The 22,860-nt window shown below is 44.4% G+C and overlaps 1 protein-coding gene across 4 annotated transcripts in view; it reads left to right on the top strand.

The window, feature by feature from the left end:
* Nucleotides 1-22,860, top strand: part of CSMD2 (CUB and Sushi multiple domains 2) — a 495,517-nt gene that overhangs the window by 143,499 nt on the left and 329,158 nt on the right. For all 4 annotated transcript variants that reach the window (XM_083511538.1, XM_083511534.1, XM_083511540.1 and 1 more), the window contains exon 5: nt 15,147-15,354. In XM_083511538.1, coding sequence (XP_083367664.1) covers nt 15,147-15,354 — 208 coding nt within the window. The remainder of the gene's footprint in view (nt 1-15,146; nt 15,355-22,860) is intronic.

The raw sequence follows: 22,860 nt of genomic DNA, 5'->3' as shown, positions 1-22,860 counted from the left end.
GATTATATGAAAGCTTCCCAATACCCCCCACCTCACATTTGGGACTAGCCAATCAATCTATAAATAGAAGCATTTGATTTGATACACAGTAATAAATGTCGTGAGAATTCTGCCTCTTTCCTCCATTCTATCATGTATCCTACGTGCCTTTCACTCAATTATCTCATATTGATTCCTTTATTGATTCTTTGTTCATGTAATCAATTAGCAATCCTGAGCTGGAGCATACATCTTATATTTAAATTGAGCAAAGATGGTTTGCCTAGCGGTGCATAATTCCCGGTGCTTTCCTTAGTTTAACTCTGATATATGCAGCTGGCTGCATTTTTGTCTTGCATTTATCCACTCCTGCCCATTTTTGTTACCAGTGCTCTGAGTACGAATAGTATGGCTAGTGCAGCTGGGGTGATACCAGAGAGGGACCATTCTGCCTCCTTCATTTTTCTTCTCTGGAGTTAGCATCATCCATCTTGACTCCTTAGCGGAACTTCATGCTGAGTTGGTGCTTCCACCGAGAAACCTTATTTTTCAACTTGGCTGTAGGAAATAATCATTTTATCTCGGTGCTCTGCTCCGCATCATGTTTTATTTTCTTGCAAAAATAAGGAGGAGAAAGCTGCACTGGCAGAGACCAGTGTTCTACATAGGACTGAGCCAAACCTACTTGCTGGACCCACAAAAGTTAATAGAATCATAGAATTGTAGAGTTGGAAGGGACCCCAAGGGTCATCTAGCCCAACCCACGGCAATACAGGAATCTCAACTAAAGCATCCGACAGAAAACAACACACCAACGAGGACTAATATTGCAAACACAAGGTGCCCGGATGCAATTCAGCCTCTTGATAATCGTGAAAGCCCTGGCCTCACTATAGTTCATCTCCCCACGGAAGGCAGACCTGATATTGTCACTGCTGAAGAGATGCTTAACTGGTCTATTAACCCAGCATTTTATGACGACGTCTCTAATGAACCTGGGCAACACCAAGCCTCGCAAGTGAAAACTACACTGCCAACAGGCAAAGATGCCCCCATCACAGAAACGCAGCCACCAGGTGAAAGTGGGGTCTCTGAACTGTGGGAGACCCTTTTGGGACCACTGTCTTCTATCTCACCACATTGTGGAAGAACTTTTTAGAAGCATGGACTCACTTTGCAAGGAGGTAACGGGTCTCAAGGCCACTACTGAGAGACCCTTGTGGGACTTGTTGAAAATGGCATCTTGATTGCAGCCCCTCCTTCCAACCATGAGAACACAGAATCTGGAGCTTTAAATGACAGGCGTTTGCCAATGCGGGGTTACTGGGAACCAAGGGTTCAGGGCAAGCTGGGAGCCCCTGACTAAACATTATGCATATTCAGCAGCCCTTGCTGCATGCTGTTGCTGCTATCTTATGGCTTTTAACCCACCTGTTAGGGCATAGGTAGCAAACCCATGGGTAGAATCTGACCTGTCAAGCTGTGGGAAATGGACTACCAGGCCACACAGCTTTTATCTTCTGATCCTAGAGCGGAGGTGCTCAGTAATGAGATCCAGAGATAAGGCACTCTGCCTGCTCTTTAGCTAGGAAAAAGAAAATGAAGCATTTTACCCCACCCCAGAGCCATGTGGTGGTGCGGGTCCTGTAAACACTGCAGTCACAGATCATATTGTGAAGACTAAAAGGCAGCATCTCCCAGCAATCAGAGAATGCTGTGTGTGCGTGCGCGCATGTGAGTTTGTGTCCATGTATACAATCAAGCGTTACGGCTGCATATGTGCGATGAGTGTGTGTGCTGTGTATGTGGATTTGTGTGTACTCTCTTTCTCTTTTTTTAGCCACTCTGGGCAACAATGGGAGCGTCAATTATGCACTGCCACCTGCAGCCCATTAGAGGCAGAATTGCCCAGAGAATACTCATCCCGTTCTGAAAATTCAGATCACGTCCCTGCATAGCCAGCTCTGAATCTGTGGTTCTCTTACGGCTGTTGATTATTTTTTCACAGTGATCACGTTCCTTTATCTCTTTTGCCTGTTCCAATTAGCTTTAGTCAAATTTATCTTCTGCGCCAGCATTATACTAACTTTCCTCACTTATTAGTTTGCACACCAGTGGGAGGAATGGCAGCGTGCAGGCATTTGTGCCTATTAGGGGAGCAGCCACAAGAAGAACCTCAAAATCACACACACACCCCAGCATCATGCATTGTGACAAATTAGACTTGCAGAGATGAGACAGTAAAAACAAATACCCATCTCTGGCAGGAGTGAAGAATGTGGCCTTCCAGATGTCTGTGGGCTATAGCTCCCATCATCTCTGGCTGTTCACATGCTGATTGGGGCTAACTGGAACTGCTGGAGGGCTGCAGGTTCACCATATTGGATCTATAGCATCTGCACTGTTTTCATACTTGTTTCTAAGTTGACTCGTTTGCCAAGGAGTTCCTGCTCCTGTGTCATGGGGAAAAGTGAAAGGATACCTGTTGCAGGCAAAGGAAGATGCACAGCATTTTGAAAAATCATTGCTGTTGGAGTCGCCACAACCCAGGGTTCCAATCCTCCCTTTCTCAATGGAAAAGGCCCCAGAAGGTGTGCATGGACAAAAACAGATCACCTGCTGTGCCAGCCCCAGTGATCAGCTGATTGTCTGGGCTTTCAAAGCCCTACACACAACACTTGTAAGCCCCCGTGATTGGCCAAAAACCTATTTAGAGTTTGCTATCAGTCCAGTTAAGGCTCTCTGGTTTCCATCTCCATTCTGAGCTGTGCATGGTGCTACCAACTTCCTTGGTTCTGCCCATCGGAGACATGACCTCTGCTTCATCTGACAGCATTTCTGGAACCCCCTCCTTTCTGGCCGTCCTAGAACTTGACCTTTTGCTGTGTCTGCCTGTGCATATTGGAACTGGACTCCTGTTTGCTGACCTGCCCTTCCAGACATCAAGCTAAAATTAAATGACTCTGCTTACTGCACCCTGGGCATGGAACCCATTGTTATTTCTCCCACTGTAGCTGTGCCACCACAGACTCTTTCCCCAACAGAGACTGCTGCCTCAAATAAAACAAGAGTGCAATCCAGTTCTTCCTTGGAGGCATTCTTGCTGGGAAAACCTGGGGTTCCTCAGACCATGTCAGGGGTTATTTAATTAGAAGATCAGTAATGGTAGACAAGCTTCCCTGAAAGACAGCTCCCCCCACCCCCCGCGTTGTGTGAAAGTAGGTGTAGGGAGTGCCAGGTGTGTTTTGGAATGTGAATTTAGTTAATACAGGGTGGCAATGAAGCCAACTGTCCTAATCCCCATGTTGTGTGAAGTAGGGTATGAGTGGAATGTTTCTGGAATCCTCTGCAGCTCTCAAGAGTCTTTAGATGTGGAAAGAATTCTCTTAAGATTTAAAGTTTGAAAGCTCCTACCTTGGAGGAAGACTCTACTGACATGGGGAACAGGGCTGTTAAAGAAAAGAATAATGGAGATCCTAATAAACTGCTGGTCAATTGTTAAAAGGGCCAAGCAGGTCAATAAGTTGATAGTAACAACCTATCATGCCTTTCACTGAGCGAGTCCAGAATTGTCTTGTCATTGACATGGTCTGCAATTTACAGCACAAGCTGGTGCGTGCTTCCTTAAAAACCCATTGGGCAGCTGTGTCTTGTAGGGCTTTCTCCCAGGAAAGTGTGCATATGATTGAAGCTTCAGATGCATGAGAATCACCATGTAGGGAGAAAGACAGATCCAGTGTCCTGCTGCCTATGGTCATTCAGTTGGAAGCCTCAAATCATAAATAAAAATGGATAGAGATGTGGCACCCAGCTGTAACCAGCACAGGTCTTGCTGAAAGTGGCTTCACTGTATACAGAGGCCCAACGTTTCCCAAGAGGCGCATTTTCGTGGGTGCAGCTGCTGCAGCATTGTCAGCACTGGCGTGGAAGCCCCATTACGCCACAATTGATTCTCAAGCTCTGAGCTAAAAGAAGTAATAAATCCCTCAACTGCACAGACTCCCTGGTTGAGTTATGGCTATCATTTGTTTCGTAGTGGAAGGAGGATTTTTTTTTTAAAAAAAAAGCAGGGCAAGAAATGCACCAAAAAATGAAAGAGGGTTGGTCCTTTGGCACACAGCACTGACAGCTGGCACAAAGGGCTGGAGCATGGGACATCTTCCATTGCACAGTTTGAGAAGTGATGGGTTGGTATTTCGTTTCCTGGGCCACTTAGGAAGCATTCCAGGGTAAGAAACCAGAGGCATGCGTCTTCTGTCCCTGGTAGCTCCTCCTCCCTCTCCAGGGGAAACCCTGTTCATGTTATTTCCAGAGCTTCTGTGTTAATGGATATGATTCTATGATTTTGCAAAAACAAAACAGAAAACAAACCCACAAAATAGATAAAAGGGTGAGGGCAAGGAGCAAGTAACTGTGCTGGAAGCAACCTGTCCTGATCACCACTGAGCTAAAATAACGTCATGTAAAATATTTCTCTTAAAATTTTATTGTAAGACCTCCTCTAAAAGCACCTTCTATCACCTTTTTGGTTGCTGCAACTTTCACCACCTTTCTTTCTTTACCTCAGGCTTCCTCATACTCGGCCCTCCAGATGTTTTTGGCTTACAACTCCCATGATCCCTAGCTAGCAGGATCAGTGTTCAGGGATGATGGGAATTGTAGTCTCAAAACATCTGGAGGGCCAAGTTTGAGGAAGCCAGATCTGCCTCCTGCTGGTGCCCATTTCTCCATCTACCTTCTTTCCCCCCTCCTCCTGTCCCCATCCCCTGCCCGGCCAGATGGCAGTTGCCCCCCCCCCATCTACCTTCTTTAAGTATTTGTCCTCTCTTACCTGTCTTGCCTTTGTTTTTCCCTTCCTCTCCTTTGCCTCCTTGCATGTTTTCAGTCCTCCCTCTGCTATATTTACTGTTGCTTCCCCTCCCCTCAACCCTTTCTATCATCGGCTGTCTGCCTCTAGCTTCTTTCCTTGCACCTTCTTCCATATTCTCTTTACCTTTTCAAACATTTCTCTCCTTTCTTTTTTCACCTTCCGCTTCCTTTTACCTGTCAGCAATGTCTTTCCGTCTCCCTCTCATTTTCTTTTATGCTCTGCTCACTTTAATTCACCTTAACTGCTACTTCAGTTCACCTCTCTGTGATCCTTGGCCCCTCCTAATGTCAGCTTGCCTGGGGGGGGGGGGGGAATCAACAGGATTTCTTGGGGAGGTCACTCTCTTAACTTAACCTAGGCAGCAGCTGCTCTTTGTTGCCTCTTTGCGGGATGCTCATGTCTGAAGAAACTTATTTCTCCCACTCTGAAGCAACACATCGTTGTTCCCAAACAAGAAGTTTCTTTTTTTCTAGTTTGCAAAGTCTTTTCATTTTACAGTTCTTTTTAAAAAGCAACTAAATATTAATACTCCCAAATCAATGCTGAAATACTGAAGATGCAGTCCTGTGTATACTTGAGTGAGCCCTTTAAAAATAAACGGGCCTTACTTCTGAGTAGACTTGCAGAGGATTTGCTTAGGAATTCAATTAAGGTTAAGTAAGGGTCTCCCTTCCTGAGGAGCCAAATCTCCCCTACCTTTCCTGCATTCCCCCCCCCCCCGCCATCTTTTATGGATGCCCTTCCAGCTGCACTTTTTTTGTGTCAGCTTACTTAAAATCAAATGTATCAAAAATAAATCTGGAAAAGTTTCAATATCCTCATAACCTATTATAGGCAGCAACTGTTTGCTGCTGTCTAACACCACTTGCCAGTAATTTTGAGTTAAGTCCCACATTCATTTAAGGCCCAGTTCTTTCAGTGCAGTGCCCATTTGCTTCCCCAGTCTAAAGGCACTGTGCCCATCCCATTCTTTAGAAGCAAAGAGCAAGGGGTGTTCTGTTCACTGGGTGAACAGTCTTAGCTTGCTTAGCTATGTTGTTCTGCTGTGCCTTCAACCCTTCACCTTGCTGATCTGCACTGTACTTATCTGAGCATGAAAGATGCTGGCAGAAACCATAATCCAAGTTCAAGTTCTTCATCCAGCAAGATCCAGGACAGTACAGTGGTACCTTGGTTTTCGAACGTATCCATTGACGAACATTTCAGTTTTTGAACACCGTAAGCCCAGAAGTAAATGCTTCAGTTTTCAAACACACCTCGGCAGTTGAACATACCACATGGCTTCCATTGAGTGCAAGATCCTGAGGCCTAACTGTCAGCTGTTGAGTTTTTGGTTTTCAAATGTTTCAGAACTTGAACCGCCTTCCAGAATGGATTACATTCGAAAACCAAGGTACCACTGTACTTAGCTATATGAACTAATGGCCTGAGTCAGTATAAGACAAGCAGCAACTTGTCTTCCTAAGGTCCTGGAAACAGAATTCTAAAATCAAGTGTGGCTGATATGATTGCTTTGCCACCTTCAGTTCAGTTTAACTTAGCCATAGGTAATAGTGATCAGCAGAAAAGAGCTGACATACGCAGATGAGACAGCACCCGAAGTTACAAGGGGAAAACACCAGAGTAAAACCATAATTAAAATATTATGTCTGTCAACCTGTTGCAGGGTGATCATGCATATAATTGCAAAGCATTAGGAGGAGAAGTAGAAGTAGTCAACAAAAAATGGATACAGAACCAGCCCAATTACAAATATATCTGTTTTGCCGAACCTCTACAAAATTTACCCACTCTCTCCAAATACCTGTACTGTCCAAAGATCTTCAGCTCTTGAGAGGTGTGTCATTTGAATCCTCTCATGGCTCATTGCCCTCATGGTGAATAGAGATGCCACCACACCATCTTCCATGCTCTAGGACAGTGTTTCCCAAACGTTTTTGGGCAACGGCACACCTGCTTACCGGAAAAAAATCTCGCGGCACACCACCATTAAAGCCCCGCCCCGTGACGTCAGCGCGCAGCGTCACGCGGGGGGGGGGGGACGCACAAAAGTGAACGTTTTTTCCCTTCCCCTTGCCGGGGTGGGAGGAGGCAGCAGAGCGAGGGCAGCTGAGGCGGCGGCGGCGATAGCGGGCGGAGGAGGAGCCGTCGCCGGGAGTTGCTGCTGCTGCTGTTGCTGCTGCTGCCCGGACATGCCGGCCTCCTCCTCCTCCGCTGTCTCGCGCTCCTCCCTTTTGCGCGAGCTGCCCCGCCGCTCGGCACCACCACCGCGGAGCCGCCCCCGGCTCGACGCGCATCCTCGCCGCCGCCGCCGCCGCCTCTCGCCGCCCGACTCGCCCGCCTCCCTCCCACGGCACACCAGCCGGTGTCTCACGGCACAGTAGTGTGCCGCGGCACACCGGTTGGGAAACACTGCTCTAGGAAGAATAATAATAAAAAAAACCTTCCTCCTGCCACATAGGCAAAGCTTGCTAAGTGAAAAACACCCCAAACCCTTTGTTAGTTAGTTTGCTGAATTTAAGCGGAGCTGATGGGTTTATGACTCCACTTGGCAGCTGAGCACAGATTCAGGAAGCCAGCCGAAGGAGTTGAGAACATTTGTAATGCTGCTTTTTAAGCATATCAAATACGCATTATCTCATTAAAAGTGCCCTGGCCTATTAGAACTCAAACAGTTGCTTGGAATGCGCTGTGCACAAAGTGTGTGTTTATGTTTTGTTTTTATTTATTTATTAATCCTGGGCTCTTGACAGGCACTTTGATATGTTGTAATAATAAGTTAAAAATAAGCTCATCAAATTAGGGGAAATATTAACAAGTAGTGCTGGAAGCTCTTAATATTTTAAAAGGGTTTTTTAATTAAAGTTTCAAGAACAAAGGGGATAATTCTCCAGAAAAGGAACCAGCTGGTTTATACTGTTTTGGTATCAGGTCTGACATAATGGTTTTATTCAGAGAGAGTGCCGTGGGATGATTTCCATGAAGAATTTAACGGAGAAATGATTTTCAGGATGGAAAATCGACTCTTTAATTGGGGCCTTTAAAAAAAAAATCCACATTGTCTCTGTCATCAGTATTCCTGCTGTCCTGTTTCTTAAATTGTCTGTCAACAGTCATGTCATCCAGGCCTCAGGAACTTGAACTACAAAACTCATAGCCTTGGGCTGTGACCTATCTTGGTGCGTTACCTGGGACCATGTGTGCTTAGACCTCAAAGCACTCTTCAGATGTGGAAGGAAATGCTGCTGCACAACAACTGCCACCGTCTAAAACATATCGATTCACAAGCACTGGGAAGCTTCTGGATTGGGCAGGCCTACTATGTGGACTGATAACCTGACTTTCTGCTCTTCACTGGTCAGCACAACAGAAGGAGATGGGGCTGTGTGTATCATCCACCTCTATGAATATGGCAGGCAGCAAGAGGCCTCTGGTTTGGCCAAGTCAAATATACTATAAACTCTAGAAGCTGCCCCAGCCTGCCTGACAGAGCAATGCCTTATGCCAGCTGAAACCCAGCTGTTCTGGCTCCAGCAACTGACCTTAGGGATCCTAAGATGGAGAGAACACACTCTAGTTCTGGGTTTTGAGAATGATAACCACACAACTTTGGTCTGATCATGATATCACGAGTACCAGAAACTTAGTCTGATTTACCCAGATGAAGATGCTGGAAATGGTTCAATGAATGCAGAGTGTTATCTGGAGAGCTCCTGCTTTTGAAGAAGATTGCCTCAGCCACAAATTAACCATTATTCCTCTCAGCTTCAGTGTCTCCCTTCCTAATTATGGAGAGAATACCACTGGCCTGCCTAAGTAGGCTGTTGGAAGGGTTCCTGAGGTACTTTATGTTAAGCACTTGAGCATTAGACATACATACAGTAAATACTTAAAACTAATTCTGTTATTACTCATTCTGTTCTAAATGGAACTTGGGCTTTTGGAAGGCCAGTAAAGGATCGTGGTTGTCACAGTTGAACTCTGCCTAGACCTTGAACTTGAACTGTCCTCAGAGGAGGAGCAAGAGGAGCAGCAAATCTCCATAATGCCAATGTTCCTGAGGAGACCTTGTCCTAAGGAAGCCTTGCCTCACATCAGCTGCCTGGATTCCTGGACTACTCTCGCCTCACCCAGAACCACAGGGGTAGAGGAGGCAATAAGCCAGGCAGAAACTTCAGAGCCAAAGTGCCCTGCAAGGCTACTTGGGAGGAGGCTGAAGGGCACTGAAGCACCTGTTAGGATCAGGGCCTGTCAGCAAAAGAACCTTCATTGCTGAACCTCTAGCCTTCCTCACATGGGGAAATGCATAATGGACTCCACAGAAGTGATTAAGAAACTCACATGTCCATGGCCTTCAGACACTGTTCCTGTCCCCCCAAGTGGCTGTAGCAATTATTTGCCAGTTTGGCTTGTTCCTTTTCAAAATGCAGACAGAATTGTGATTTGGGTTATTTCTGCCCCGAGTACCAGCTGTCACACACAGGGATGCAATTTGTACTTACGCAATGTGTTTGCCTCACCGGCTTGACACAGTTAGGCAACAGATGGTCATAAGAAATCTGAGTTGGCGTGAAGGAGAGTGTCTTTCCTCCTGGAGTTTACAGCAGTCATTTCAGGCCCTGCTCATTGAGATGGTGGCTGAATTGTTCAAAAACCAAGATTCTACCAATCATAATTCAGGCTCAAAGTGTGTTAAAGATTGCTTCCTTCGCTGGATACCGTTATAATATTTTAAGGTGCACAGAGAGATTCCTCTTAATGATACCATCCATGTACTAGATTCAAGCAGCAAATGTGGGGAAAGAGAGGTTCTCAGTGGATCCCACCTCCTTAGGGATCTCCCTTGCTGGAGCATTTAAGTTTGTGTCCAGCTTTTATGCACACCCAGTGCCTTGCTCCAAACCTAGCCTCAATTCCAGATGACAAATGATGATCTGCAAGCTTTATTCAGGCTTCTGAGTTCTATTTGTGGCTCCCCCTCTTTTTAAGACTGTTTGAAGTATTGGGAATAAGATACTGATGCAAGAATTCTCCTGCACAATGTGGCCTAGTGCTTCACCATAAACCTCAATATACCTACCAACATTACAATTCCAGAGATGCCAAATCCTGAGCACCTTTGGACCAAGTGTCTTAAGTTGTACCTGTTTGGACTGGCCTTTGGGGCTGTGGATTAGCTCAGCCCAAAGCCTTTGGCACAGATTATGCGGGAAATAATCAAGATAACATTGTGACAATATGCCTTTGTGGTAAATATTCCAGGACCAAGCCAGCTGTCTCATATTGCGAAAAGGAGAGCTCTGCTGATTTGACCAAGGATCAGACTAGAGCAGGGGTAGCCAACATGCTGCTCTCCAGAGATTGTTTTCCTACAACACTCAAGTTTCCTGACCATGGGCCATTGTGTCTGGAGCTGATGGGAACTGTAGTCCAGCAAACACTAGAGGGCGCCATGTTGGATAGCTCTGGTCTAGAGAAGAAAAAACTGGCAGAACCAAAGAAGCAGATGAAAGCTTGTCAACTCATTGTGGGGTAAGGTAAGGACAGTGCAGGGAACAGTGCAGGTTTACAGGTACATTTTTAAATCCTTCTGCTGGGTCTGACTGAAGGCCCATCTAGTCTGGATCCTGTTTCCTACAAGTGCCTCAACACCTTCAGGTTAAGAACAGTTTCAGGTTAAGAACAGACCTCCAGAACAAATTAAGTACTTAACCTGAGGTACCACTGTAGTTGATGTTCAGCAGCAGGCTGCCTTGACTCATGGTGAACCTAGGTATTGTGGTTAGTAGCCAATAATGCTTGCATACTTCATGAATATGTTTACTCACTTTTTTAAAGATGTACAGTAAGCTCGCAACTTACATCTGGGGATCATGCCTAAAGCCAAAATCGTGCATAGTCAAAAACATATTGGGTGCCATGCATGTGGAATTGCTGAAGTCTTTTTTCCTGGATGCCCAGCCCCTTTCCACCCCTTTTTAATTAATTTATTTTTTTGAGAATATTTTGCCAAGAGCCTGAAGCTGAATGCACGCAAGTTAAATTCACATAAGTTGCAAGCTTGCAGCATATGACATCACAACAGCTTTGCCTAAAGTAGGAAGGCAATCTGATGAACTGCTTCAATACCCTAATGAGAAGTGTATAGGGCTTAGCCTATAAGAGACTGATGTATACTAAAGATGGTATTGGGCCTTGCAAATATTTCCCTCTCTTCAGTTTGAAGAGGACACCCAGGGAGTGGATGTATTGGGGGGGGGGGGTTAAGAGGCTGTTTTGCTGCTGGCATAGTATTGTGTGACCCAAAGTGCCCAGATATAGGACTGATGAATGTGACGCAACAGTGCTGTAAATGTTCAAGTGGAGATGACCTGTGCCTTCAACCAGAAGTCTTTTGAAAATAAAATGACAATATTTATCATTCGGTTTTAAAGCTGCTTGAGACAAATAGGTGTTCACCATGTAAAGCTGGAGAGAGCCCCTTGACGAACGCATCTGCAATGCTGTTCTGTAGTGTGCATTGTAAAGTTAACAGGCTTTTGTTGGCGCCTTCTCAATAAATAGTGCCGCCTTTTGATGGCTCTCCAACATCCTAAAGTGACACACTACCACAATGCAAGTCAAATTAATTCTTCACTTCCCTTTATCTTCTTCCCCATGTTTTTCGTCCTTGATCCTCCTACTTTATTTGCTCTAATAGCTTTGCGTTAATAGAGTCAGCTTGTACAGGAAGATAACCTGTGGCAAGCCACGGATCCCGTTCTCTTTCTGCACAGTAAATGCTGTCAGCTTTACTGAATGACTTTGTGTGTGTGCGTGTGCATGCGCGTGTGTGTGTTGCTTATTTAGAGGTGGGACCTGCAGCAAAACATTGCAGTGTGGAACACAGTACTTTTGTTTAGAATTCCAACTACTCCAGTTCATGAAAAACCCTCCATTCAGGTTTTTCATGCCTCTGTCCTCATTTCACTGTTTTTGGGTCTGGTTATTTCCCCTTCAGTATTTCTGTCCTTGTGCAAACCTTGGGATTCCCCCAGCCTGCTGATACCTCTCTTTTATGTGTGGGTGGTGCTGTTTTGGCTACACAAGCAGCAATAATCACAGACTGAACTTGGAACTAGAGGAAACCCCCCTAATATTAATAGTGATTTAATAGTGGTTTAATAGCAAAGGTGAGCAAATGCACCCATTCTGTTCCTATATCATCCTTTACTACTCAGCCCTCTCTTACTGCATTCATTGCCAAACTCCTAATGCTTTGGGGATGAGGCCTTGGATACTGAAGAGATGATAGAGTTTGGGAGGAAGGGAGAGAATAATTTCCCTTGCACCAGCCTTGGATAACCCCACTTCCCACCCCTTGAGCCCACCCCTTGAGCAGGGCCCCACCTAGTGCCAGCGGCATAGACAAGCAGCAATGAGAAGGGTGCCAGTCTCTGTCCCCTGCTCGGATCATCATGGGGCCCAGGGCCACCCACCAAAGAAGCAGACTTATTAGACAGGAATGGCAATAAAGTGTTTATTGTTTGGGCTGAGAGTTTGCGTGAACAGCAATGGCACTGCTAGTTCTGGACCAGATTATCTCCATGGTCTCTTCCAGCTCTGCAATTCAATGATATGTTTTTCAGTTCTGGTTCAGCTCTAACTTGTTTGCAAAACTCCCACCTTCCTTGTAATGGTTCTAGGGGTTGCTCGTGCATAAATCGGCACCACCACTGGCTGGGTTACCTGGGTGAACTCTCACTGTCCGGACAGCCATTCACCCGTGGCTGTCTCAATCGCTGGCAGAATCCGTCAGTGGGCGTTTCTTGAACTTCTTCCAGCATAAAAGTTCTTTGACGCCTAGTCGCCGCCTACTCTCCCTGCGCGGAAGCCTTCTGCACAAGGAGGGTGTGGGCAGCGAAGGACCAGTGCTCTCCCCGCTGGTCTCCGGTGAAGAGCCATGGAGCCACCTCGCCGATTCCCCCATCTGCCCCCCTTCTCCACTGGTGCTACGCTGATTTCCTTCCCCAGAAGATGGGCTGCTTCTCTCCCTCCCGGGACGCTCTCCGGAATCCCTCTGGACTCCTCCCTCTCCCTCTGGCTCCGATGGCAGTTCCCTGACATTCCTGCTCCCAGTCCCTGGTTCAGCCCTCAAATACTGAGGAAAATGCTGCAACTCCTATCTCTGGGGACTGGAGATACCTTGCTGTGAGATACTTACAGAAGAAGAACCCAATTAATATTTTTCAACAATTGTTATCAACTGATGGCAATGAAGGCAGTATTTTTGGTTGCTAACATAATCTATTTCTGAAATATGGAAAGGGGGGAGACTTGCGGTCTTTTCTCTTTTTTAATATGCATGTTAAGCAACGGAAAGGATTACATTCATGAATCAGCCATTTTTAAGTCGTTTTTAGCCATGGGCTATTACGAATAATTGCCAGTTATATATGCCACTTGGCACATGCACACACTCTATGGCATAAGCAACAATAAACTAAATAGAACCAAATATTAGACTGTGACTTGTCAAAAATTTAAATAGATTATGTTTTAAAAATGAAAATGTCCAACATGTCAACAAGAGATAATTCAAAATTACCAAATTCTTCTGAAATGCTGTGGAATACAAGATTACTGTATATAGAATTCAACTTGCAGATAGCTAAATCAATCATTTGTCTATTCTTCTGTTTTCATTAAAGCTGCTGCTGCCTTGGTATTTTTGTGTTTTGCCACCTTGATGGAACACTTGTGAACTGTTTCCTTCAAGCTATGTTCAAGCACACTCCAGATTTCATTGCACTCCTATTTGTTGTTAGTTTTGTGAGCTTGTGGCTGAGAAGGGGTTTCAACCAAGGACAGTAGGCTTACATTATAGACAGTAAAATGAGCATTGCATCCAACTCCACAACCGGCGTGATGAAAAACAAGGACAAAGCAAGCCATTTCATGGAGAAAGCTGCCTTGGGTGCTGTTTATGTTGAATGTCAGAATATAAGCTGTTGCAAAAAGAACAATAGTGGTGCATTTTTTTCCAAAGCAGAATTGTGTTTTTTTTTTGCCCCAGTGGAGGGTGGTGTCCCACTAATGCACTAATGCTCAAAGCCCCATGCCCGAGTGGAGGGTCCTAATGCCCAGTGGCAAAGCACATTCTTTTCTTGCAGATAATCTACAGTTCAGTCTCCAGTGTATTCCATTAGAAGAATCAGGTTCTAGTTGGTGATATGAAAGGACTTCTTGCTTTAAACTCTGAAGAGCTGCTGCCTGTCAATACTGGTCTTGGTGGGCAAATAGTCTGACCTGCTATAAGACAGCTTTCTATGTTCCTGATTCCACCCACCTTCCAGATTTGCCTGGTCTCTTCTATCTGTTCTGTTGCTCCGTTCCAAGCTGCATTCCCTCCCCCTTGCTATCACCTCCAAGGATTTTTACATTAAAAACAAACCAATATATCAGGGCGAAAGGTCACTCACATTTCTGCCATGTATCGTTTGAGCCTGAACTGCCTTGTGCTAAATGACTGTGTGTCGGAAAGAACATAATATTTCAGCTTTGGCAAACTGTCATCACTTTGCTGTGCCCTCCCATGGGGATGAGCGATATACTTTCTTGATGGCATTTACAACAAAGCCCCCCACCTTGTAGAAGCCAGAAACACAAATAAGCAGACTAAGGACTCATCCAGCCCTTGCCCTGAAACTTTCCCCCAAGGAAACCCGATCTTTACTGCTGAATTGGAGCAAATGTCAACTGAGTTTGGCGTTTGCTCCGATTTATCGCTAAAGAACGGGTTTTCCAGGGGAAAGTGGAGAGGCAAGGGAAAACTAATCAGACCTGTGCTTTCTAGGCAAGGGACAAGCACAAGTTTGTATGAGTCCTAAAGTTGGATCCTGGAATATGTGTGAAGAAATATTCAATTTGCTTCTAAGCATGCACAGACTGCCTTCCCCACACTATGAAGCACCCCCAGCTGCATTGTTTTAGAGCAGGTCTTCCAAGACCTTACAAAACTAGAGCCTAGAGTTTGTCCTTAAGTTGTGGGTGCCTAGGGATGGTGGTGGGGCAGTTCAGTTTGACCCATTTCCACATCCATTTGCATATATCATCATCATCATCCTCTTCCTCCATGCAAAAATTGGTCTAGGTAACCACCCACTAAGAGTGCCTCAGTATTATATGTACTTCTGTGCAAACCATTTTGGTTGGAGAACTACATCACAAAATCTGTAAGGAAGTGAGAATGACATAGGTTTGCCTGAAAATGCAAACTAAATACATCTTCTAATTCAACTTCATATTTTGCCTTCAGCTGATGATGCCTGTGGTGGAACACTTCGGGGGCAGAGTGGGATTATTTCGACCCCCCATTATCCTTCGGAGTACAGCAACAATGCAGACTGCACATGGACCATTCTAGCAGAGCCTGGGGACACCATTGCTTTGGTATTCCTGGATTTCCAACTAGAAGACGAATACGACTTTTTAGAGGTTACTGGAACTGAAGGGTCCTCCCTATGGTAAGATGATGGCTATGCTTTCTTATATCTGTGGGTTATCTGCCAGTATATCTCTCAACTTTGGTGAATCTGTGGGGAAAGAAAACTCCAAGCCTCTACGTGTGTGTCCTTGCAGACTTAAATTAGACAGATCTCTCAAGGCTTCCAAAATTAGTCTATTTTTAATGCAGTCTTTCATTCTCGTTGGTTGTTTTCTTTTAACACTGCTTTATGACCTGTATTATGTTTTATATTCTATTTCTGCACACCACTCGCGTACGCTTTGATGTAGAACAGCAGATGAGTTCTGAAATAAAATAAATAAATAAAAGTAGAGGTATTTAAAAAGGGCACTGCGAGTCTTAAAAGCTGCAATATATCATAGGGGTTGAGGCTTTGATAGTCTGGGACTATCTTTGATAGTCTGGGTCCAGATTTTTTTAAGGATTTGTGGGATGTATCTCACATTAGTTACACTCAGAGCAGACGCACTGAAATTAATGAACATGACTAATTTAGATTTATTTCAGTGGGTCTTCTTTTAGCATAGCTGATGTTGGATACAACCCTTTGCTGTTAGTGTTTGTGGAGTGCAGTTAAGTTCTGATTTTCCATACCGCTCACATTGGCATACAAATTTAATTGTATCTGTGCATTTATGATTTTAACTCTGAAATGAAATGCAGGGTGTCATCTATGATGCACTAAAGTTTTGCACTTAAAGGGAAGATTTCATGGTCAGGATTTGCAGCTTGTTATAGTCACTATTAAGAGCTTTTTAAAGCATGCAGTAATGAGAAATATCTAGATATTTTTGATAGCTTGGTTAAGCTTTGCAGCAATGGGCTTCTGTCTTTGATACATGTCCTTGCTGATGATTTCCATAGCAGAGAGCTAGTTAAGTAGAATTTAAAGTGTAGGATGTAACGGTCCGTAACCTTGCTTTTTAGAATGGTGTTATTATTTTAAAATGGGTTGCTGCCTCTGTTATGGGAACTGTGGTGATCTTGCTAAAATTAGGTTTTCTCTGAAGTGTGGCTTGGGATGAACCTCAGGCTTCTGTAGACCAGTCAAGCTCCCTTCGCTCTGGAATGCTACCATTGCCTCTGTCCATTTGTCTCTGTAACTATTGGTGGCGCTAGTTAAGTAATTAGGGTACACAATCCCTTGTTGACTGGGTGAAACTCTGAACTTCTGCCACGGCACCTCATCCCCACCCCCAGAAATTGTGAAGAGGAAGAAGATATTTGTGCTGCTGGAAATGTCCCACTGTTTTAGATTAAGATGTACCAGCAGTAACAGGAACCATAAGACTTTTGAAGCCAGGTGGTCTCAGTGTTGGTATGATGCTGTAACAGAGGTACATCTTTCAAGTTTCCCATAGTCATCTGGTTAGCCGCTATGAGCACAGGATGGTGGACTAGATGGGTCATTGGCCTGATCCAGCAAGGCACTTCTTATGTTCTAATGTTGTTATGTTCAAATAAAATGGGGGTTCTTGCAAAGGCAATACAAATGTGTTTTGGGGAAGAACTCAAAGCAGATTTTTGTTTTCTAACTGCTCTGGAGGATTCAAGGGTGGGGAAATAGAGTGAGACATGGAAACTTTAATTGCAATCAAATAATATTTAATCAAATGGGAAGATGAAAGGAAGATTCGTGAAGCAATTGGAAGCAGCCATGTGTCTTTTGTAGGATATTGCTTTTGCCTTAATTTCTAATGTGTAAGTGTACCCTGGGCCCGTGTGACATTGACAAAGCATTTTTTATCAAGGCCCCCACTGGGGCTGCAGCGGCTGCTGACTCCAGGGCTTTACATGCAGGATGGGAATGCAGTCTCTTCAAAGACAAGGTCTTCCTTTTGGGCTCTGATGGCAGGATTAGCATTTTGTCACCTATCTCTCCCGCTCTCCCCTCCTGCTGTGTTACAAGACACTGTGACTGAGAGATACCCAGAATAAAAGATGCAGAGAATCATTCATGAAGGAGTCTTAAAATAACACAGGCTCCATCTGCTTAGAGCAAAATAAATCAATCTTCTCTTGTAATCACAGTTGTGTTTCTTTTTTATTTCCTGTGGTAAATAATTCTCAGTGGTGAAAAAGAGAGCAACCTTTGCATCTGGGGCTGGACCTGTGCTTTCTTTCTGGAAGGGAGGAGGACACAGAGGGCATGTCTTGAGGTCCAAGACAGGGTACTTGTGAAGTATCTGAAGAAGAGAAACCAACGGGTGGAGTTTGGTGGCTGCCCAGATAAAATGCCACCATGGCAGTGGAAATCACCACCACCACAATAAGCAGCCAGTATGTTGGGCTGAAACAACTCCACAGGTGGCTAAATTGGAGAAGGAATATGTTTTGTAAATTGGGGTGGGTGCAATGGAGGTCTTATCAGTGCCAGCAGCATTTGTCTTGGATGTCCAGTAACCCCCCCCCCAAAAAAAGACTTGGAATGATGTTGAATCATGGCAGCCATCCACTGTCTGCCACTGGCAGAAGAACTTGCCTCCACCACAGATAGGCTTTGTGCGCCTCTCACACATTTCTTGAAATTTTGCAGGTTTGGACAGCTCAGAGGTTTCACTTACTTCTAATATTTCAAGTTCCAAAGTCTTGTTGAACATACTGCTGCATTGATAAAAAGAGAGTATAAGTTCTGGCCCTTTGGTAGCTGTGGAATGAGCATCAAGAACTGGGAGCCAGACACAGTAGAGTAGACACTTGTGTTGCCCAGGAAAAATCCCAGCCTGATCCAAAAGCCAGATCAGAGAGCCAGTGGTCAGCTTGGGTCAATCACTCCAGAGCCTACGAGCACTTTACCATCCAGGGAATGCTCCAACCTACAGCCTCAGTGGCTCACCAGATAGGTTTGCAGAACACAGGCCTGCAAGTCCCCTGTCCTAGCCATGAAAAATGCTGACACAGACTTGAAATCTCCAGTAACTGCAAACATTCTTTTTCTCAAACATAATGCTGTAAGTGATTTGTGGTAGTTAGATGGTGAAAAGGAGGTGGTGGAGGAGAGGAACTCTCTTCTAATTGACTAGATCATCCTTTCCTTGCCTTGTCACTCATAACCAATCCTTAGTCATCGTAGGTGACCAGGCAATTTACAAGATGTTGGGGGGGGGGGGGAGGCCATTATTTCTACACTCCAAATCCTCTCAGGAAGGGGAAAGGTTGTCAACTGCTGACATAATTAGAGATATTGCTGGGTATTAAATTAAAAGGTAATGTGTTTACCACAGTTGTGTCACCATCAGAAGTAAAGACGTATTCATGTAGCTAATTTTATACTTGCCTGACAAGCTGTTTGGGGGGAATTATAGTCTGAGTTGTTGCAAAGCTATTAATCTGGGATAGCTGCCATTTAACTCGTACCCAATTGTTTAATGTTCCTGGAGCTTGCATGAAAATTAGATGTTGCTCTTTTTAATGCAGAAATGGCATTTATTAGTGTACGTTAATACTTTAGGGGGCAGTCACTTTCATCTGGTGCTGGCAAACTTCACAAGCTATGAAGCTTCTGAGGCTAGTCAGGCCTTTGGCTTGTCTTGGTGTAGTGCTGGCAGCAAGTGCCTATTGCAGGTAGGAGGGACGTGAGCTTCTCCCAACAGCCTTTCTGTCCTGTTTCTCTTCCCTAAGGACAGAGAAGAGCCCAAGTTTGCAGCTGCTCCTGAATATGGGGTGGTATTATGCTACCATCAGGGGAAGGGCTGTAGCTCTGTGGTAGAGCATCTGCTTTGTATGTGAAGGTCTCTGGTTTGATCCCTGGTATCTCCAGGTAGGGCTGGAAAAGACTGCCACCTAAAACCTTAGAGAGCTGCTTCTAGCCATTGCAGCCAGTATTGAACTAGGTGGACCCCATTGGTCTGACACACTATAATGCAGCTTGCTATGTTCCTAGGCAGAGATTTCTCCTGGGTATTTTGGATCTGCAAAATCTTGATTAACAGTGATTAAGACCACATCAAGTCATGTGACCAGTTCTGATCTCTGTAAGAGCTTTCAGATTATATCCAGTGAATTGAAGTAGGGATGGAGAACCCGTGGCCATCCAGATTTCATTGGGTACAATTGGCCATTGGTATGCTGTCTGTGGCTGATGGCTGCTGAACAGCATGAATGAATCAGGGAGAAGGCTAGCAAACAATCTTTCTTTTATGCTTATGCAGGACTTCTTCCTGGTGCATTATGCTATGTTAGTGGGTACTGTGTGGATCCCCCCCCCCCCAGGGACTAGCTGCCTTGGGCTGTCTTTGGCAAACCTCATTATTTGTAAAAGTCCCTTTTCAGAAAAGGGCCAGGTCTCTGTTGTCTAAAGTAAGCCAGAGGGCTGCTCTTTCCAGTCTACTAGCCTGGAGAACTCCCCATGATTTCAGCATAATTTAATTTCATATTCACAAGAAACTAACTTCTCAAGTTCTAGGCACAGACTTGGAAAAGGCTTTTCAAATTTTACTTTTGAAAGCTGCCAAAGAATACCCAGAGGTTGGTAATTAAATTCAAATGATTCATTTCCCCCCTTCTTTTTGTAAGTAATTTTTGCCAGTGGGGGTGGGGGTGGAGTGGGCTGAGAGAGAGAAGAAATCTGGTGTTTTGTTTAAAATATGTTTATGATTCTGTTTCACAATACTGCTAGAAATCATTTCCCCTTTTGCCTTTTAATTTCCTTTATTAAAACAAAATAAGAGCCATGATTTTAATTATTAGCAACATGCCAGATAGACTCAAGGCCAAATTATGCATTCTGACTCAAATATTTAATAAGAATTATAAACAGCTATAATTAGGTCAAAAAACTCATAGAAAACACACAGAAAAATTTGAGCCATCCATGTAGCAAACTTGTGTTGGATGTGGTGCCATGCTTCAGGATGGAAGAGGCACAACCATAACTGGAGGCAGCATAAAATCAAAGAATTGTAGGGTTGGAGGAATCACAACTGAAAAAATCCCTGACTGATTGCCACCCAACCTCTATTTAAAAACCTCTAAAAAATGAGTCCTCCACCCTCTGAGGCTGTCCGTCTCACCTTGGAACAGCTGTTACCATCAGAAAGTTCTTCCTAAAATTTTGTCGGAATATCCTTTCTTGTCATTTTAATTCATTGGTTTGGGTCCTACACTCTGGAGCAGCAGGAAACAAACTTGCTCCATCTTCTATGTGACAGCCCTTCAGATATATGAAAATGGATAGCATATCACCTCTCAGTCTTCTCTTCTCCAGTCTAAATGTACCCAACTCTCTCAACGATTCCTCATAAGGCTTGGTTTCCAGACTCTTGAACATCCTGGTCTCCCTCCTCTGTACATGTTCCCGCTTGCCAGTATTATCCTTAAAATGTGGTGCCCAGAACGGGACACAGTACTTCAGGTATGGTCTGACCAAGGCAGAATAGAGCAGCGCTATTACTTCCCTTGATCAGGATACTATACTTCTGTTGATGCAGCCTAGAGTGGCATTATGCTTTTTTCTTCTGCTGCTTCACACAGTTGACTCATGCTAAACTTGTGGTCTCTTAAAAAACCCATATTCTTTCTGCATGCATTGTTGTCAAGTCATATTTTTCCTGCACAAGTTAAGAACCTTACATTTGTTCCTAATGGAATTTGTTTTGTTAGTTTTGGCCCAGTTCTCCAATCTTGAATCCTAATTCTGCCTTCTGCAGCATTAGCTACCTCTCCCTGGTTGGTGTCATCCTGCATCCAAGTCATTTATAAAGATGTTGAACAACACTGAGTCCTGGAAAAAACCCTGCGGCATCCCACTTGTCACTCTTTTCCAGAAAGGGGAGGAAGCATCTGTACGCAAAACAGCTTGACAGAAGTTTTTAAGCCTGGAGACAACAAGAAAGAATTGGCAGCGTGCTAGTAGCTCATTCTTGAGCTAAGACAATTTTACAGTGCCAGGTGGGATGTGTTTTGTCTCTGCCCCTCCACATCTTTCCAAAGGCACGAGCTGCTTTAATAGTCTCCTTATGTGACAGTCCAGTGGTGATCAAGCAAGGCCCTCCAGCTGCCAATTTCCTTCTGGTAGAAAAAAACAATGTGCCTGGGCTGCATGGCCAAAGTTCCAAGTCTGATATCCCAGCTACCTTAAATCTCTCAGAATTCACATCCAGAATAACCCCCTCCCTCAAAAAGAAGGGCTTGCCTTATGAGACCCCATCACACACAAAAAAAGTCTTGCTTTAACTCACTTTTGTGTCAGGATTCACAACTGACAGAGCAGGGCATCACATCAATACATTCCTTCTAGATTTGGGAGCCAAGGTTTGGAAGAAAAAATGGGCACTTGCAGGCAAGTCTTACAGCTTCTACATTTCCCATTTATATAGAGAAATTAGTGTTGTTGTTTTCAAGGCTACTACTGGCAGATTAGTAGTGACTAAATCATGTACCCTGCTAAGTCATTAGTCAGCTATTTCTTCCCTCTTGTTTCTATATAAAAAAACCTGTTTCTGGCTTAAGACTAGAAAGGTACATTTTTTAGGGGCTAGAAATTGACCAGTTTAAAAATTGACTGTTCCTAACACAAAACTGGGGTGCCATTTTGGAGGAGTAATTGCTGCCCCCTCTGTTTATGTCTGTATACAATTATGTCTCAGGATAACCTATACATGCCAGAGGTCTGGTTCTACATACCAAGTGCTAAGAGACTGAGCTAAGAACCAGGTACCCTCTTGTCTGAATGTCACTTCAGCCATGAACTCAGTAGACACGCCTCTCTCTCTCTCTCTCTCTCTCTCTCTCTGCTTCATTCTTTTCCATCCCAGTTGTTGCTAAGTTTAGGTTTATTAAATTTATGTATCACTTCCCACTAAAAAGTCCTTAAGTGATATATAAGCAAGTAAATAAATGTATGTATGTATGTCAAAGGCACAAATCCATTTCTCCCCTATATGCATAAAAATATCAGACCGTCACCATGCTGCAGTTAGTGTGGCTGCCAGTAGGTGGCCTCACACCTGCAGTGAGGTTTAATGAAGGGGGAGGCACTTCACGTAGCAGTTTAGCAAGCTGCTGTACAAAGCACCTCTCCAATTCAATTAAAATGGGGTAGGGATGAGCTGGGAGGGCAGGGGGCAGGTGGTGAGCTTGTGGGTATAGGCAAGGGGGTGGATGAAGTGGAAAGTGAGAAGGTTTGCTTAGGTGTGGAGGAAGAGTGGTTGGCAAGGTAGGGTTTGCAAATGGAGAAAGTAGAGCAGCAATCCTTTAATAAAAAGGATGATAGTTTGACCTGCATTAGATTTAATCCCAAGAGTGAGCTTTTGAGCCTTGTTGCAAATTTTGTTCCTCGGCTCTACTCCAGAGTGAGTTTCTCTATACATCAGGACAGCTTTGTTGTTCTTCTGCAGATGAAATGAGAATGCCATAGATGTGTCATGCAGCCATTGCTTCAGTTGCGAGAAAGCAGGATTTTGCTAAACTTCTTTCTGAGCTTGACATGTGCTAGGGCATTTGTTTGCTTCCTGCATTTGACCTCCTGGCTTTTGGCTCTTACCTGCCTCAGGCTCACATGGAT

This window comes from Podarcis liolepis, assembly GCF_965112155.1.
Source record: "Podarcis liolepis genome assembly, chromosome: 7".
NCBI lineage: Eukaryota > Metazoa > Chordata > Lepidosauria > Squamata > Lacertidae > Podarcis > Podarcis liolepis.
The sequence above is the reverse complement of the archived record's forward strand: the minus strand, read 5'-3'. Positions and strand labels throughout refer to the sequence as shown.